Here is a 17832-nt window from a genome sequence, read left to right as displayed (position 1 = left end):
TACTGAGTTATTGCCTAATAAAGTCCTTTTTTTGCTGGTTCCTGCTCCTTATCTGAATGTCCTTCCTTCTGAAGCTAAGTATCCTCTGCTGTGTTACCGGTGTATGCTTACCCTACTGCTGAGACCAAAGACCTATTCTGTGATTCTTGGGTATGCTTATCTTACTGCTGAGACCAAAGACCTCTGCTGTCATACTTTTGTATGCTTACACTACTGCTGAGACCAAAGACTTCTGCTGTGATATCTGTGTATGCTTATCCTACTACTGAGACCAAAGACCTCTGCTGTGGTACCTGTGTATGCTTACCCTACTGCTGAGACCAAAGACCTCTGCTGTAATACTTGAGTATGCTTACCCTACTGCTGAGACCAAAGACCTGTGCTGTGATACTTGGGTATGCTTATCTTACTGTTGAGACCAAAAACTTCTTCTGTGATACCTATGTATGCTTATCTTACTGCTGAGACCAAAGACCTCTGCTGTGATACCTGTGTATGCTTACCTTACTGCTGAGACCAAAGACGACTGCTGTGATACTTGGGTATGCTTATCTTACTGCTGAGACCAAAGACCTCTGCTGTAATACCTGTGTATGCTATCTTGTTCCTGGACATTTTACAAGATACCTCATCAACAGTACCCACTGGGTTCTGTGCTTGTTGAGAGACTTTTGCTACCTGTGTATGCCTACCTTGCTGCTGTGACTAAGATCTCTGCTGTGATACCTGTGTATGCTATCTTGCTTACCCTACTGCTGAAAAAGACCTCTGCTGTGATACTTGGGTATGCTTTTCCTACTGCTAAGACCAAAGACATCTGCTGTGATACCTGTGTATGCTTATCTCACTACTACTGAGACTAAAGATCTCTGCTGTGATACCTGTGTATGTTTACCCTACTGCTGAGACAAAATACCTCTGCTGTGATACTTGGGTATGCTTATCGTACTACTGAGACCAAACACCTCTGCTGTGATACCTATGTTTGCTTATCTTACTGCTGAGAACAAAGACCTCTGCTGTGATACCTGTGTATGCTTATCTCACTACTGAGACCAAAGACCTCTGGACTCAGCAGTAGGGTAAGCATACACAGGTATCACAGCAGAGGTCTTTGGTCTCAGTAGTGTGATAAGCATACACAGGTATCACAGCAGAGGTCTTTGGTCTTAGCAGTAGGGTAAGCATACACAGGTATCACAGCAAATACCTCTGCTGTGATACTTGGGCATGCTTATCTTACTGCTGAGACCAAAGACTTCTGCTGTGATACCTGTGTATGCTTACTCTACTGCTGAGACCAAAGATCTCTGCTGTGAAACCTGTGTATGCTTATCTCACTACTGAGACCAAAGACCTCTGCTGTTATACCTGTGTATGCTTACTATACTGCTGAGACCAAAGACCTCTGCTGTGAAACCTGTGTATGCTTATCTCACTACTGAGACCAAAGACCTCTGCTGTAATACCTGTGTATGCTATCTTTTCCTGGACATTTTACAAGAGACCTCACCAACAGTACCCGCTGGTTCTGTGCTTACTGGGAGACTTGTGCTTAAAGTTTTCATTGTAAAAGATTTTATTTGATCTTTATCAGGTTCAATATTGACCTCAATTTGATTTACCTGTTGCTGGCTTACATTTCTTCAGTAAAGTTTGTTCAAGAAAAGGGAAAAATAGTAATTTTAGATAATATTTTTTATTTATTTTTTCAGAATAAGTTTGAAGTTCCAGATTTGGGGATTTGTATCTGTACTTCAAAATTAAATGTAAACATATATTTATTTTTATGTATAGAAACTTTTGGTGAAAGAAGAGGCACTCACAGGGCTTAATGGTTTCACAAAATGTTTTAACTTTATTTTTATAACTTATTCATCATATGGTTCAGTCAACGTTTCTTTCCTCACAGGGACCTTTGCCAAGACTGTATCTTTTGGATTTCTACTTTTTCCTACATCTCCTAACCTAACACACCACAGTGATCATATTGTGGTTATGAAAGTTTCTTATGGTTCCTTAAAAAGCAATTAAAGAAATCATGTATTTGCATGGGCTTTGTGGTTATTTATTAATATGGATTTTTAAATTTAAACCACTAATTGTATGTTAAAAAACCGCTAAACCATTACAACAAAGTTAAGTGAAATAAACACTGTAAAGGGGTCTCCATTATTTCCAAAGATTTTATTTATTGATAGAAGCCGGACAGATAGCTCATCGTACTAATACACTGTTGAAAAGATATGTAGCAACCCGAGGGTTGCAGGTTCGATCCCGATGAGGTCCACTCAGCTTTTCATCCTTCTGAGGTCGGTAAAATCAGTACCATTGAGTTTGGTAATAATAACACCTGTTATCAGCGCCGCGAGTAGGTTAAATCCGAGGTTGTGTGCTATACATGTATCCATTATTATTATTATATATTTATCAATATATGTTGTAATAAACGGAATATATTTACATATATATATATATATATATATATATATATATATATATATATATATATATATACACACACACTTATATTTTACAGTAACCGTCCAAATAATTATTTCAGGGCAACTACCACAACCTCAATTTGTGCAACACTGCTAAAAGTAATATACTTAGCCAAATTCGACAATGTTTCCAATATCAGACATCTTCAGCAAGAGAGGGAAGAGAGAAGAGAGCCGGATAAGAAAGAAGAGAGTGAGTGAATATTTCCCAATTTTATTCTCAATTCAAAGGGTCTGGCTTATCACATGCCAATCAAGGCTAATGGGAGTGTCTTTAATAAAACACCTAGCTAAGAGACAAAGGTGTATCTGGGGGGAAGGGATTTTAAAATCAGCTATGTGAATTTTCCATGGATAAAATCTGTAAGCTATGGTCACCACATTCCCTCACCTTTTCTTCTCCTATGTTGCCCCTTTTTCTAGTTATATCCACTAGTACAGAAGAACATTGGGAGTGAAAACCTTACAGGAAAAATGTACCCACCATCCCTTCGGAATATCATTCCCTCGGCGATATGAGCTCTTCTGTACTTTCCTAGGACTGTCAATTCCTAGTCTAACTTTATACAATTTATTAAAAAAATATTCACTCAAGATTATACATAGAAACACAAAATCCTATGCTAAAGCCCATTAGCAACATTTATACAATGTTTTTAAAATTGGAAAAAAATTAAGTTAATGTATGAGTGCGTGAGTGTGGGTACACAAGATGGGTATGCATATAGTAAATCTATGGTCACCACAGGCTTCTCCTCTCTTCAGACACACAGGGCCAGATTATGAGTGGAGTGCTATTGAGTGCTTTCGCTAGAGCGCAAATTGCGCTAGAAGTAATTTTTTTGCAGGAGTCAGTTTGCGCTTGTATTACAAGTTGAAAGAAAAAGGTTATCTCTCTCTCACTAACAAGACGCTCGCAAACTTACAATATTGCACTCACGAAAATCTATTTAATGGAGCAAAAAAAATCTAACACTCTACTCGTGCGTAAACCCGATCGCATATTCTCAAGTGTGCTACCCCGACATTAAAATATGAATATTTATACATTCCTTTGTTCTTTACAAAGAAGAATATGTTCTATTTATTCATAAATACATTTTTATATATATCTATATATATCTGATGATATTTTGGTACAATATATATCTATAGATGTACTTGATTATATAAAGGTATATATATATATATATATATATATATATATATATATATGAATGTCTATTTATAAATAGAACATTCCCCTATGTGCAGAACATTGGAATGTGAAATATTTACAGTAAATACACAGTATAACACTTTATTAAATATGAATATTGCATAAATATAATTTTACGTGTTTTTATCTACTTAACTGCAAAGGGCTTCAATGTACTTCTATATATTTCTATGTGTGTGCAAATGTATTTGTGTTTATAACAAGAGTTCTCAGGACGCTGTAATCATTCTATCGTAAATCACAATTGCACTTAAAGGGACAGTTTTATTGTTTAAAAAGATAGATAATCCCTTTTTCTTCTATAAGGTACGACGAGTCCACGGATTCATCCTTTACGTGTGGGATATTATCCTTCCTTACAGGAAGTGGCAAAGAGCATCACAGCAGAGCTGTCTATATAGCTCCTCCCTTAGCTCCACCCCCCAGTCATTCTCTTTACCCTAGGAAGGGTAAAGGGAAAGAGGTGATAAAATATTAGTTTTTAATTTCTTCAAGCAAGAGTTTTTTGTTTTAAATGGTACTGGTGTGTACTATTTACTCTCAGGCAGCAGATGGATGAAGACTTCTGCCTGGAGGATGATGATCTTAGCATTTGTAACTAAGATCCAGTACTGTTCCCACAGAGGCTGAGGAGTGCAGGAAACTTCAGTGTGAGGAACGTTTTCATGCTATATAGCAGTGAGGTATGTTCAGTCATTTTTTCTGGAGAGACTGTGTATTTCAGAAAGGCTGACAGTATCCCCATGAGGGTAAGGGTAAGCAGTAATCCTAAAAGCTATAGAAGGGCATTACTAAGCTTGCATAAGGGGCTTATTACAAAAATGGTTGAATGTTTGTGAATGAATGAATGGTTTTGAATGTTTGTGGGCAAACGTTTTATAAACTGGGAGTACTGTTAACGTTTTGTGGGCAATAACGTTTTTGGGCAACTTTATTGAGGGTACACTTGTCTTATTTTTTGGGTCTCAGAACCCACATGGCTAGTTTAAAACCGTTTTGGTACGGTTCTTTGAGGCTGTAGAGACATCGAGTGAGATGGGTGGGGCCTATTTTCGCGCCTCAGATGCGCAGTTATTTTCACTCTGCAAGCAGCAAGCTCCAACTCCTGAGGGCCCTTGTGGATGTTTTGGGCCAAATCGAAGCTTTAACCCCATATTTACTATCCCTGAGGGCAGGTAGGCGCCACAGCAGGGCTGTGGCAAGGTGCTTGGGGTGTTTTTTTTCCGGATTTAGGCCTAATTTAAATCCGGTTTGCACATTAAAGGGTTAAATGTTAAATTTACTTGTGGGGCAAACTTAACTACACATATTGGGGCCCATTTATCAAAGGGCTTGCGGACCTGATCCGATACTGCGGATCAGGTCCGCAAGACCTCGCTAAATGCGGAGAGCAATACGCTCTCCGCATTTAACATTGCACCAGCAGCTCACAAGAGCTGCTGGTGCAACGCCGCCCCCTGCTGACTCGCGGCCAATTGGCCGCCAGCAGGGAGGTGTCAATCAACCCGATCGTATTCGATGGGGTTGATTTCCGGCGATTCCTGTCCGCCTGCTCAGAGCAGGCGGACAGGGTTATGAAGCAGCGGTCTTTAGACCGCTGCTTCATAAGTTGTGTTTCTGGCGAGTCTGAAGACTCGCCAGAAACACGGCCCTTCAAGCTCCGTACGGAGCTTGATAAATGGGCCTGCATGAGTCTGCTTGCAAAATTTTTTAAAATTTGGTGCAGTTTAAGGCAGTTTTGCAGAACGTGTATGCTTTTTTTCTCTTAAAGGCGCAGTACCGTTTTTAAGATTATTTTTTTCACTAAATAAAGTGTTTTCATGCTTGTTTGTATTCATTACTAGCCTGTTCAACTAGTCTGACATTGAGGAACGTCAATGTTCAATATGTTTAGAAGCCATTGTGGAACCCCCACTTAGAATGTGTCCCTCATGCACTGAAAGGTCAATAAATTGCAAAGAACATATTTTAGCTACTAAAAGTATGTCGCAGGATGATTCTCAGTCAGAAGGGAATCAGGTTATGCCATCTAATTCTCCCCAAGTGTCACAACCATTAACGCCCGCACAAGCGACGCCAAGTACTTCTAGTGCATCTAATTCTTTCACCCTGCAAGATATGGCCGCAGTTATGAATATTACCCTCACAGAGGTTTTAACTAAGCTGCCTGGGTTGCAGGGGAAGCGCAGTAGGTCTGGTGTGAGAATAAATGTGCATGTCTGCACAGGTTTTGGAATGTGGATCTTGTTCGGATGTCCAGTTACCAACCTTGGCCACTTCCATTAAGGCCAGACCTTATATCTCAAGGTTCGTTTTTCCATCAGGATTTCAAATCATTAAATTTGATGGTATGGAAATGGAACGCTTAGTGCTTAGTCATAGAGGTTTCTCTGACTCAGTGATTAATATTATGTTGCAGGCTCGTAAATCTGTGTCTAGAAAGATTTATTATCGAGTTTGGAAGACTTACATCTCATGATGTTCTTCTCATAAATTATCTTGGCATTCTTTTTAGAATTCCTAGAATTTTTACAGTTTCTTCAGGATGGTTTAGATAAGGGTTTGTTTGCAAGTTCTTTGTAAGGACAAATCTCTGCTCTTTCGGTTCTGTTCCACAGAAAAATTGCTAAACTTCCTGATATTCATTGTTTTTGTACAGGCTTTGGTTTGTATCAAGCCTGTCATTAAATCATTTTCTACTCCTTGGAGTCTTAATTTGGTTTTGAAGGCTTTACAGGCTCCTCCGTTTGAGCCTATGCATTCTCTGGACATTAAATTACGTTCTTGGAAAGTATTGTTCTTTTTGGCCATCTCTTCTGCTAGAAGAGTTTTTGAATTATCTGCTCTTTCTTGTGAGTCTCCTTTTCTGATTTTTCATCAGGATAAGGCGATTTTGCGGACTTCGTTTAAATTTTTACCTAAAGTTGTGAACTCCAACAACATTAGTAGAGAAATTGTTGTCCCTTCTTTGTGTCCTAATCCTAAGAATTCTCTGGAGAGATCTTTACATTTTTTGGATGTGGTAAGAATGTTATCTTTGTCTATTTGTTATCTTTTCTGGTTCTAGGAAAGGTCAGAAGGCTTCTGCCTTTTCTTTGGCATCTTGGTTAAAGCTTTTGTTTCATCATGCTTACTTGGAGTCGGGTAAATCTCCGCCTCAGAGGATTACGGCTCATTCTACTAGGTCAGTTTCTACTTCCTGGGCTTTTAAGAATGAAGCTTCTGTTGATCAGATTAGCAAAGCAGCAATTTGGTTTTCTTTGCATACTTTTACTAAATTCTACCATTTTGATGTTTTCTCTTATTCAGAAGCAGTTTTTGGTAGAAAAATATTTCAGGCAGCTGTTTCAGTTTGATTCTTCTGCTTATATTTTCAGTTTTTTTCATTATGAAGATTAAAACTTTTGATTTGGGTTGTGGATTAATTTTGGCTGTCTTTATTTGCGTGGAGTTCCACATCTTGGGTATTTGATATCCCATACGTCACTAGCTCATGGACTCTTGCCAAAGAAAACATAATTTATGTAAGAATTTACCTGATAAATTAATTTCTTTGATATTGGCAAGAGTCCATGAGACCCTTTTTATGGTGGTTATGATTTTTTTTGTATAAAGCACAATTATTCCAATTCCTTGTTGATGGTTTTGCTCCTTTCTTATCACCCCACTTCTTGGCTATTCGTTAAACTGAATTGTGGGTGTGGTGGGGGGTGTATTTATAGGCATTTTGAGGTTTGGGAAACTTTGCCCCTCCTGGTAGGAATGTATATCCCATACGTCACTAGCTCATGGACTCTTGCCATTATGAAAGAAATGAATTTATCAGGTAAATTCTTACATAAATTATGTTTTTATAGAGTGTGGAATATCCCTGGCACCTGAAGCCGACGTCTGCAGTTTATCGGCCAGGAAACAAGGGGATACTTCCACATATGATATAGGAGTGGTTGTTTCACAGATCAGCAGGGATACCTGCTGCTACTTTTACTTAGACTTATTAAAGGTTAAGTTTTATACATATAATTTGAGAAAGAGTGCTAGACAAACCCTTTTCTTTTCCCTAGTTCTTGTATGTTATTTTAGTTATTCAATTTTGTGAAGGTGCCAATAATTTTGGCCAGTTTATTTTTGGAATTTTGAGTGGAATGTGTCAGATTTGGCTTTTTTTCCTCCACTTTTTTATGTCATACCAATACAAACAAAAGAAATAAACATGAGAATGCCTAAACATTTGTAATTGCAACAATTTTCTGGGCGAAGTGGTGGATTATCTGACAAATGCAGGGGTGCCAATATTTTTGGCCATGACTGTACTTATTAAGTATGTAATAAAACAAATTCTTACATACATTTTTTTACTTATTTTAATTTTTAGAATTACAGTTAATGGAGGGAAGCCACAGGGCAGATCATGGCATACACTTACTCCTGTTTCTGATGACCAGTTATTCCTTTTTGGTGGGCTTAGTGCCGATAGTGTGCCATTAAGTGAGTAAGTTTGTGCTTCTTTATCAGTGATAAATCCAGTAAATAAAACTTGGTTGTTCATTTGTGTCTTTCTCCTTTCTTTTCTACTTTTTCAGGTGATGAATGGATTTACAGTGTCAAAACTAATGAATGGAAACAGTTTAAACATTTGGCTAAAGACAGGCCAAGGTAAATTGGAAATTTATTTTTATTACAAAATAACTTTACATTGAAATGTTTTCCTGTTTTAATATATTTTTAAAGTTAAAATTCAAATATAAGTTATTGTAAAGAAAGAATGCCTTTCTGGTGTGAAATATTAAATATAAATATATATATATTACTCTAATGGGGGAAAAGCTACCTTAAACTATTAAAGTTGATATCACATTTTTAAGACGAAAACCCAACTGTTGAAGAGCAAATAATTAGGCCAGCTTACTTTGGACTAAAATACGCTCCTGCTTGCGCATTAACTCCAAGATGGAGGCTAGCATGCGCAAGAAAATATTTGTGGCCATGTTAAATTCTTCTATCATAGAAGTCAATAGAGTTAAAAAACTCCAATAAAAAAACATACATACTTGCGTTCAAACCCGACCTTGTATATTCAAGAGCGCAAAACCTGACATGAAATATTAATTTCTTTCTATTGGTAGTGAGAGTCCATGAGAATCTTTACTTTTGAGAAACACATCACCTGGCCACCAGTAGGAGGCAAAGACACCCCGAACCAGAGTTATTAAATATCCTATAGATAGAAGTGCTTCTGCAAGATTTATTAAGTTGATGGTTCCTAGAAGAGTGGGAATATTATGCTCTTCTATGGATATTTTGCTAATCAGCATGCCATGGGTGTCACTGGGAAGTTCCCAAGCCTCCCCCTATTGGCCATACATGTCCTTCCTTATGAAGTCTAATCTGTTGGTACAGTATGGACTGAGAGATACGACACAAGGTACATCTGCATGACGTATGCTGGGCAAATAGAGGTAAAGGATCAGCATTATCTGTTGAGTCTCCAGAAGTTTACATATATTTAAGTTAAACCGGCTGAGGATAACCTAGTGCATAAGTTGAACATTATTTTCATGAGCTCCTTAATCTTTTCCAGTTTCCTCACTAGTATTTGATATCGAAGGGGGTAACTATAGGTGCTTTTTATTTAAATTGTGCATGGCCCTTTAAAATTATTTCGGCCCGATATCTATGACTCTGGTGCAGGATCATAGTGGTGGTGAGGTGGATCAAGCGGGTCCCTAGTGTGCTGGGTTCCTTTGTGGCTGAGGAAGAGAATAAGGCTTTTTTCCATCCGCAAACAGTTATGGCGTGCATCCCACCTTCATTTCGTAACTTCTCAGTTCTGTATCTGAGGCACAGTCTTTGGGTGCCTCTCTCTACACTGGACATCCCTATGCTGTCAGGTGGGGTAAGACCTGGTCCAGGAGTTCTCTTACTCCTTAGACAAGAGTAAGTTTTCTAGGAGTAATCATAGACTCTATGGCTGCAAAGCTTTTCCACATGGATCAGCACAAACTAAAACTTCAATCAGCTCGTCAGAAGCTACAGTCAGTTCCTTTTCCTTCTGTAGCACAGTGTATGGAAGTAGTGGACCTCATGGTGGCAGCATCAGGTGCCATACCATTTGCTTGGTTCCACTTACAACCTCTGCAGCTGTGCATGCTCAAATAGTGGAATGGAGACCACTCAGATCTTTCTCAGAGGATTCGTCTAGATCTGTCTACCAGACAATCTCTCTCTTGGTTGACTTTTCCCAATCCAGTGTTTTGGGATTATGAACTTTCCTTGTCTATCATGGGAGATAATTACCACGAATGCCAGTCTCTCAGGATAGGGAGCTGTTTGGAGCCTTCAGGGAGCACAGGGTGTGAGGTCGCCTCAGAAGGCTTTTCTTCCCATCAACGTCCTAGGACCCAGAGCCATATTCATATTCGACTGGTTTTCGTCCCTTTTATACAATTTCAGTCGAATAACATCACGACCGTGGCATACATTAATCATCATGGAGGAACACGCAGCACTCTAGCAATGAAGGTATTTCGCATTCTGTCTTGGGCAGAGGACCACTAATGCTTGATTTTGTCCATTCACATCCCAGGAGTAGAAAACTGGGAAACTGCCAGACCCTTCATTCTGAGGAATAGTCTCTCAATCAGGAGGTTTTCAATCAGATTGTGGTCCATTGTGGTACTCCGGAGATAGATCTCATGGGATCTCACCTGAATAACAAGCTGCCAAGGTACAGTTCAAGATGAAGAAGGAGTTGAACGATACCTTAACGTCCCCTTGGTGGAACCAGCTAGTGCATCTGTTTCCTCCAGTAGTTCTTCTTCCTCAGGTAGTCACACGTATCAAACAGGAGAATGTCTCAGCAATTCTTGTAGCTCCTGAGTGGCCATGCAGAACCTGGTATGCAGGCTTGGTTCGGATGTCCAGCGTTCCCCAGTGGCGTCTTCCTCATTGGCTGGACCTCCTAGCTCAAAGCCCGTTCTTTTAATACAACTTTTCGATTTGCTTCTATTATCTAATTTATTTAGTTTTCTTGGTATCCTTTGTTGATGTTATTAGCTCACCCAGTGCTTTCAGCTAGATACCAGTAGTGCATTGCTGCTTCTTCAGCAAAGGATACCAAAAGAAGGAAGCAAATTAGATAATAGAAGTAAATTGCAAAGTTGTTTAAAATTGTATGCTCTATCTGAATCATGGGTTTCTAGTGGTTCCTTGGAGCTTCAATCTAGCATACCTGTTTCCTCCGTTTGCGTTGCTTCCACAAGTAATTGCTTGCATCAAACAGGAGAGAGCTTATGTGATTCTAATAGCTCCTGCATGGCCTCACAGGATCTGGTTCACGGATCTGGTGACCATGTCATCTCTTCCGCCGTGGAGGTTACCTTTCAGGAAGGACCTTCTACTTCTGGGTTCTATGAAGCTGACTGCTTGGAGATTGATCGTCTAAGTTTGGCTAGACGTGGCTTCTCTGCGAAAGTCATAGATACTATGCTTCAGGCTCGTAAACCGGTTACTCGCAGAATTTACCATAGGGTATGTTGTAAATACCTTCATTGGTGTGATTCAAAAGTTTTTTCTTGGAACAAAGTAAGGGTTCCTTGAATTTTGGCTTTTCTTTGGGAGGGCCTGGAGATGGGTTTGTCAGTCAGTACTTTAAAGGGTCAGATTTCTGCTTTGTCTATTTTACTGCATAAACGTCTGGCAGTTCTGCCAGATGTTCAGTCTTTTGTTCAGGCCTTGATCAGAATCAGGCCTGTGTTTAAATCTGTTGCTCCTCCTTTAAGTCTTAACCTTGTTCTTAGAGTTTTGCAGCAGGCTCCGTTTGAACCGATGCATTCTGTTCGTATTAAATTACTATCTTGGAAGGTTTTGTTTCTTCTTGATATTTCTTCTGCTCGCAGAGTTTCTGAACTTTCGGCTCTGCAGTGTGATTCACCTTACCTTATTGTTCATGCTGTCCTTCATACGAAGCTGGAGGTTTCTCCCTAAGGTAGTGTCGGATCGCAATATTAATCAAAATTGTTGTTCCTTCTTTTTGTCCTAACCCTTTTTCCCAGAAGGAACGTCTTTTGCATAACTTGGATGTTGTGCGTGCTCTTAAATTTTACCTTCAAACAACTAAAGATTTTCGGCAGACTTCTGCCCTGTTTATTGTTTTCTCTGGTAAGCTTAGGGGTCAGAAGGCCACTTCTTTCTCTTTGGTTGAGAAGTGTTATCCGTTTAGCTTATGAGACAGCCGGACAGCAGCCTTCTGAGAGAAACACTGCTCATTCCATTAGAGCCGTTTCATCTTCATTGACTTTCAAAAATGAAGCTTCATTGGAGCAAATCTGTAAGGCGGCCACTTGGTCCTCTATTCATACTTTTTCCAAATCCTACAAATTTGATACTTTTGCCTCAGCTGAGGCTTATTTTGGGAGAAAGGTTTTTCAAGTGGTGGTGCCTTCAGTTTAGGTCCGCCTGTCTTGTTCTCCTTCCCTATTCATTCTGTGTCCTCTAGCTTGTGTATTGGTTCCCACGGAGCGCCCCCGACGCCGACCTTACGGCTCGGGGGACGGGTCCCTGGAAGGGAGTGGGGACCTCCGGCCCCGGGAAGCGGCGCCCCCCGGTGGCCGAAAAAGGAAGCGAGCGGCCCCCGAGCCCGCCACGGACTCCCCTAGTAATTAAAATGTTTTGTGGACTCTCCATGCCATAGGAAAGAAAACAAAATGTATGCTTACCTGATAAATGTATTTATTTCCGGACATGTAGAGTCCACAACCCACCCTTACTCAAATTTAGACTGCAGTTTTTTGTGTAGTCCTCAGGCACCTCTATGCCCTTGTGTTATCATTTTTTTCCATTTCCCTTCGGCCGAATGACTGGGGGTTATGGCTAAGGGAAGTAATACTTAACAGCTCTGCTGGGGCGCTCTTTGCCTCCTCCTGCTGGCCGGGAGTGAATATCCCACTAGTAATTAGAATGTTTTGTTGACTCTCCATGCCCGGAAATAAATAAATTTATCAGGTAAGCATACATTTTTTTTTTTTTTTTTTACTTGAAGCTGTACGTGAACAGACACTGCAAGATTGGCTGGTGAGCCGACACTCCACACTTGAAGCTTGGCATCAAAAGCAATTTTAATAGAAAAAATAGGGCACAAACAATCTTGTTAAAAGATATATATATATATATTTGTTTCCTTCGTAAAATGATGGTCCACAGTCCTCCATAACATATGGGATATATTTCCCGCCACTAGGAGGAGGTCAAGTACCCATATCAGAGCTTAAAATCCCTCCCACCTCCCATCTCTCTCTTAGTTTTATTCTTGGCCTCGTAACAGTTGGTTGAGAATAGAGGAGTTTCCAGTTACTTGCTTATGGATTTAAATTTGGGAGCTCAGACCAATGTGAGAATTATCGATCACAAAGACAAAACTTCTCAGAAGCTGAATGATACAGGGACATAAGAATACCCTGTTATGTGCACAGTATTTCCCTATGGGACTTCAGCCATAACTACCCTCAGGAGTGGTGGGGACTCGTTCTTAGCCTCCCCCTGAGGGACTCAGGTGTTGCCTACTGCAATCCTCTATGTTACCCGTACCTGCACTGGATGATCTTTCTACTGGATACTGCTGCAGCTGCATTGACAAGGATTTGACATTGATACTTTGATACTGTCGATTACCCTCTTTTTGCTCTATACCCTCCAATCCTTCGGCATCTGTGACACAGCTCTCTCTTGGTTCTCTTCCTATCTGTCTAACCATACCTTTAATGTAGCCTTCTCTGGGGTATCCTCTGCCCTGTTACCTCTTTCTGTTGGGGTACCGCATGGCTCTGTCCTCGGTCCCCTTCTCTTCTCAATCTACACATCCTCACTAGGTTCCTTAATAAAGTCCCATGGGTTTCATTATCATTTGTATGCCGACGATACACAAATCTACCTCTCTGCACCAGAATTATCTCTTTCCTTGCTAACCCGTGTCACTAATTGTCTCTCTCATATCTCATCTTAGATGTCCTCTCACTACCTCAAGCTAAATCTCTCCAAAACTGAGCTCCTTATTTCCCCCCTTCTTTAAAAATCTCCACCCCCCATGTCTCTATAACTGTTGACAACTCCATCATTACCCCAATCTCACATGCCCGATGTCTTGCGGTTACACTTGACTCAGATCTTTCTTTCACTCCTCACATTCAGTCCTTGGCTAAAGCCTGCCGCTTCCACCTTAAAAACATTGCTAAAATTAGACCTTTCCTTACACATGACACAACAGAGATTTTAATCCACTCTCATCCTTTCCCGCCTCGACTACTGCAACTCTATCCTCTCTGGTCTACCTAGCTCCCGCCTATCTCTTTTACAATCCATAATGAATGCCTCTGCCAGGCTCATCTTCCTTAAACGTCGCTCTTCATCTGCCGCACCTCTCTGCCAATCCCTTCACTGGCTTCCTCTTGCCTCCAGGATTAAACACAAAATTCTCACTCTGACACACAAAGCCCTCAATTGCATTGCTCCCCCCTACATCTCAGACCTTGTCTCCAGATACTCTCCCTCCCGTTCCCTTCGCTCCGCTCATGATCACCTACTCTCCTCCTCTCTTGTTACCTCCTCACATTCCCATCTACAAGATTTCTCAAGACTGGCTCCCCTCTATGTAGGTGTTTTTGCAAAGACCTTTAGGCAGCTGTACACATGAGCACATTCTTATGTGATCTACAGTGTACCCAATTTACTATAATATGTACAATTATATATTGTACTGAACATAATGACATATGGTGCCATTATCATTTATTATATCTATCTTCATATAAATACATATTTATTAGTCACAAAACATTGTACTCCTATCATTGCCAGGGGATATTGGCAATGAAATATTATTTGCAGCAATGTACTTTATGTACGGTTATGTACACTATTATTACATGCAAATCTCTAAAAGCTGTTTATTGCATGTGCAGCAGCTTACATAATGATTTTTACATAGGCAGAACTTCTGTCTCCTAGATATGCAAGACATTATGGGCTAGATTACAAGTGGAGCATTAATTTATCGCGCCTTTACATTGCGGTCTATGGTGAACTGTCTGTACTCAATAAATATATATGTATATGCTTATATACATATATATTTATGTGTTAATATAAACACATAAATATATATGTACAGTATATATTCATATACATATAAATCTGCTGCCCATCGCTGCGTGACTCCCCCCCCCCCCCCTTACCTTACAGTGAATTGGACACTAATAGATCATAAAATTCACCTGTGTCTTCCTGTTCTTTGAAAATCTTTCAAATAGTTTATTTTTAATTATTTATGTCTTATACATATTATGTGCTTAGTTATGAATCCTCTATAATGAAACACAATAATAACCTCTAGCTGTTAACCTATTCATTAGTTCATAAAGGGACATAAAATCCAAAATTATTCTATCATGATTCAGATAGAGCATTGCATTGCAGACATGACTAAGGGTTAACAATCCGAAACGTAGTCCTGCTATTTTGTACCTGCTCCAAGCTGAAGGAATAAAATAAGTTTGATGATAATCTTGGTGGTGCTGCCTTTTCTTTGGACTTTTGTATTCTAAAAGAAATGCAGTAACCTTTTAGCTTGCACACCTGTTTTGCTTTGGTGCTGGATCCTCCCTGGGATTGCATATTCTTTTCTGCACAAGATCCTGGCACAAAGCTAACATGGAAGATTTACAAGATAATACAGGAGGTATTTGGCTATACAGATTTGGAAGCAGCCAGAATAACAACTTTGGTGAGGGGAACAAGAGATTTTCTAAGGACCCCACAAGCTGAAATTAACATGCAAAGCTATGAAAGATTGTTATAGAAAACCATGTCCTATGAGCTACACGCTTCCATGCTTGCAGAGTACCATAGAGTCAAGCGCATACCAAGGGGACTCAGGATGAGTACAAGGCCTACGTTACTAGCAAACAAAGAATACTGCATTCGAGTACATCCTGAATAAGTGTTCCCTAGATATAATTGTGCTGACGATTGATTACTTACAGAAGGCTATAGACACCCAGCATGATGAAGCTGGAGGCTTCACTAAAGGAGTCCGGTAAAACTGCAGATATAGAAAAAATTATTAATGAAGCTAATACCAAGATTGCAGAGTTGCATAAAGATATGGAAGGAAAGAAGCGTACTAAGTTTTTGCGCAATGAACAGGATTACCAGATGGGGTCAGTCTATCGCTGGACCCGGGATCCGTCCGGAAGAGATAGAGGTAACACTACCGGCGCACGGCAACGTTTCCAAAGATCTCCCAGATTGGGTAGCAACACCGAGACAACCTTTGATTCCTCGTCGGGGGGAATCCAACGTAAAGGTCGCAGAAGGGTGCGGAGGCACCGCCCAGCAAAGCACTGCAACAAACAAGATGCCACAACAAAGGATAACGACACATCGTGGGAATCGCCCAATATAATCAACATATCGGGTACCGTATTAACCACTGCACAAGAAAAGGTATTGAGGGAGAGTTTTTCCTTCTGTAAGGACACTGTGGGTGACTTTCAAGTTGGAACAAGACCTTTTTGCCAAAAATGTGACACATATGAACATTAATTCTAAAATGCTAAAAAGTGAGTTATCCATTAAGCATTTGGGTTTACGTAATAAAAGCAAATTTACACTGGCTATTTATGTTTCGAGTATTGACACCTTAATTAGCTTAGTCAAATGTGATGTTAAAAAGCTACAAAACAAAAATAGGGTTAAGAATAAATGTTATAATTTTTCAAAAATTGAAAGTGAAGCCTAAGAATCTCTAGTTGAATAAAAGTTGAATAAAAATGTATTTTAAAACAGGCTGACAAGGGCGGGCGGCTATAGTACTAGATAAGACATACTATGTTGAAGAAATTATATCACAATTGTCTGACAGTTCTATATATATATATACTCCCCTCTAAACCTTCCAAACAAATTTTGAAAGTAATTACTAACATTGTTGAAAGTGGCTTTAAACATAGTGTCATTGATAAGGACATTAAGAATTTTCTGATCAAAAATAAATATATTACCCCAGTTTTCTATACCCTCCCTAAAGTTCACAAGAAATTATTTAAATCTCCTGGCCGCCCATAGTTGCAGGCACTGATTCCATATTTACTAATATTTAGATTTATCTGGACAAAGTTTTGAGGCCTTTTGTCTCCCAATCCCTCACATACATCAGGGACACTAGTGATTTCTTGTTAAAGATTGATGGGCTGACAGATAACTATGAAAAATGTATTTTATACAGTCTTGATATTGTGAGTCCATATACTTCAATTACACACAATAGTGGCATTGATGTAATTAAAAGTATACTAGCAGAGAGCAGAAAGTTTAGTGTTGGTGAACAACATTTTCTGATTAAACTTTTGGAAACTATCTTGTATTACAATTACTTCAGGACACCTTTTATATCCAACGACAAGGTACAGCTATGGGATCCAACGTTGTTTCTACCTATGCAAACCTTTACATGAATTGGTATGAGGAGCATTTTTTGTTTTTGAGAATGAGTTGTTTCATCTATATGGCGCCACCTGGTGGCTCTATATAGATGCCATCTTTGGCATCTGGTTGGGTGACGTTGGATCCCTTAAAAAATTTGTAGAGACATTGAACAATAATTCAAGATTCATTAAGTTCACACTCACTTGGAGTGAGGAAAGTGTCAATTTTCTTGATAAAAAAGTATATAGACACAATGGTCACTTGTACACTGATCTCTATTGCAAAGGAACTGATCGAAATACCCTGCTCCACTATGCTAGTGCTCACCCCTCTACATTAAAACAATCATTGCCAAAAGTCAACTCCTAAGAACAAGGAGAATAGTTAAAGATTAGGAATTGGTGAACACCAGACTTGTGGACGAGGGTAAACGTTTTTTAGAGAGAGGGTATCCGGTTGAGCTTGTCAATAATAGTGTAGATGAAGTCAAAAGACTAACACGTTTTTTGTCTCAAAATTTAACTCCCTCAGCCCAAATATCCAACGAATAATTAGACATCATTGGCATATAGTAAAGGATTGTATCCAGGGGTAGAGATTTTTGCAAATGCCCCTATGCTAGCCTATAGT

General features: G+C 39.6%; 1 protein-coding gene across 8 annotated transcripts in view; it reads left to right on the top strand.

Annotated features, from left to right (window-relative positions):
* Positions 1–17832, top strand: part of KLHDC1 (kelch domain containing 1) — a 542525-nt gene that overhangs the window by 432288 nt on the left and 92405 nt on the right. For all 8 annotated transcript variants that reach the window (XM_053697655.1, XM_053697661.1, XM_053697658.1 and 5 more), the window contains 2 exons: positions 8099–8211; positions 8307–8379. In XM_053697655.1, the coding sequence (XP_053553630.1) occupies positions 8099–8211; positions 8307–8379 (186 nt within the window). The remainder of the gene's footprint in view (positions 1–8098; positions 8212–8306; positions 8380–17832) is intronic.

Source organism: Bombina bombina, chromosome 1, assembly GCF_027579735.1.
Source record: "Bombina bombina isolate aBomBom1 chromosome 1, aBomBom1.pri, whole genome shotgun sequence".
Classification (NCBI taxonomy): Eukaryota; Metazoa; Chordata; class Amphibia; order Anura; family Bombinatoridae; genus Bombina; species Bombina bombina.
Note: the sequence above shows the minus strand (reverse complement) of the source record. Positions and strands in the feature narration are given on the sequence as shown.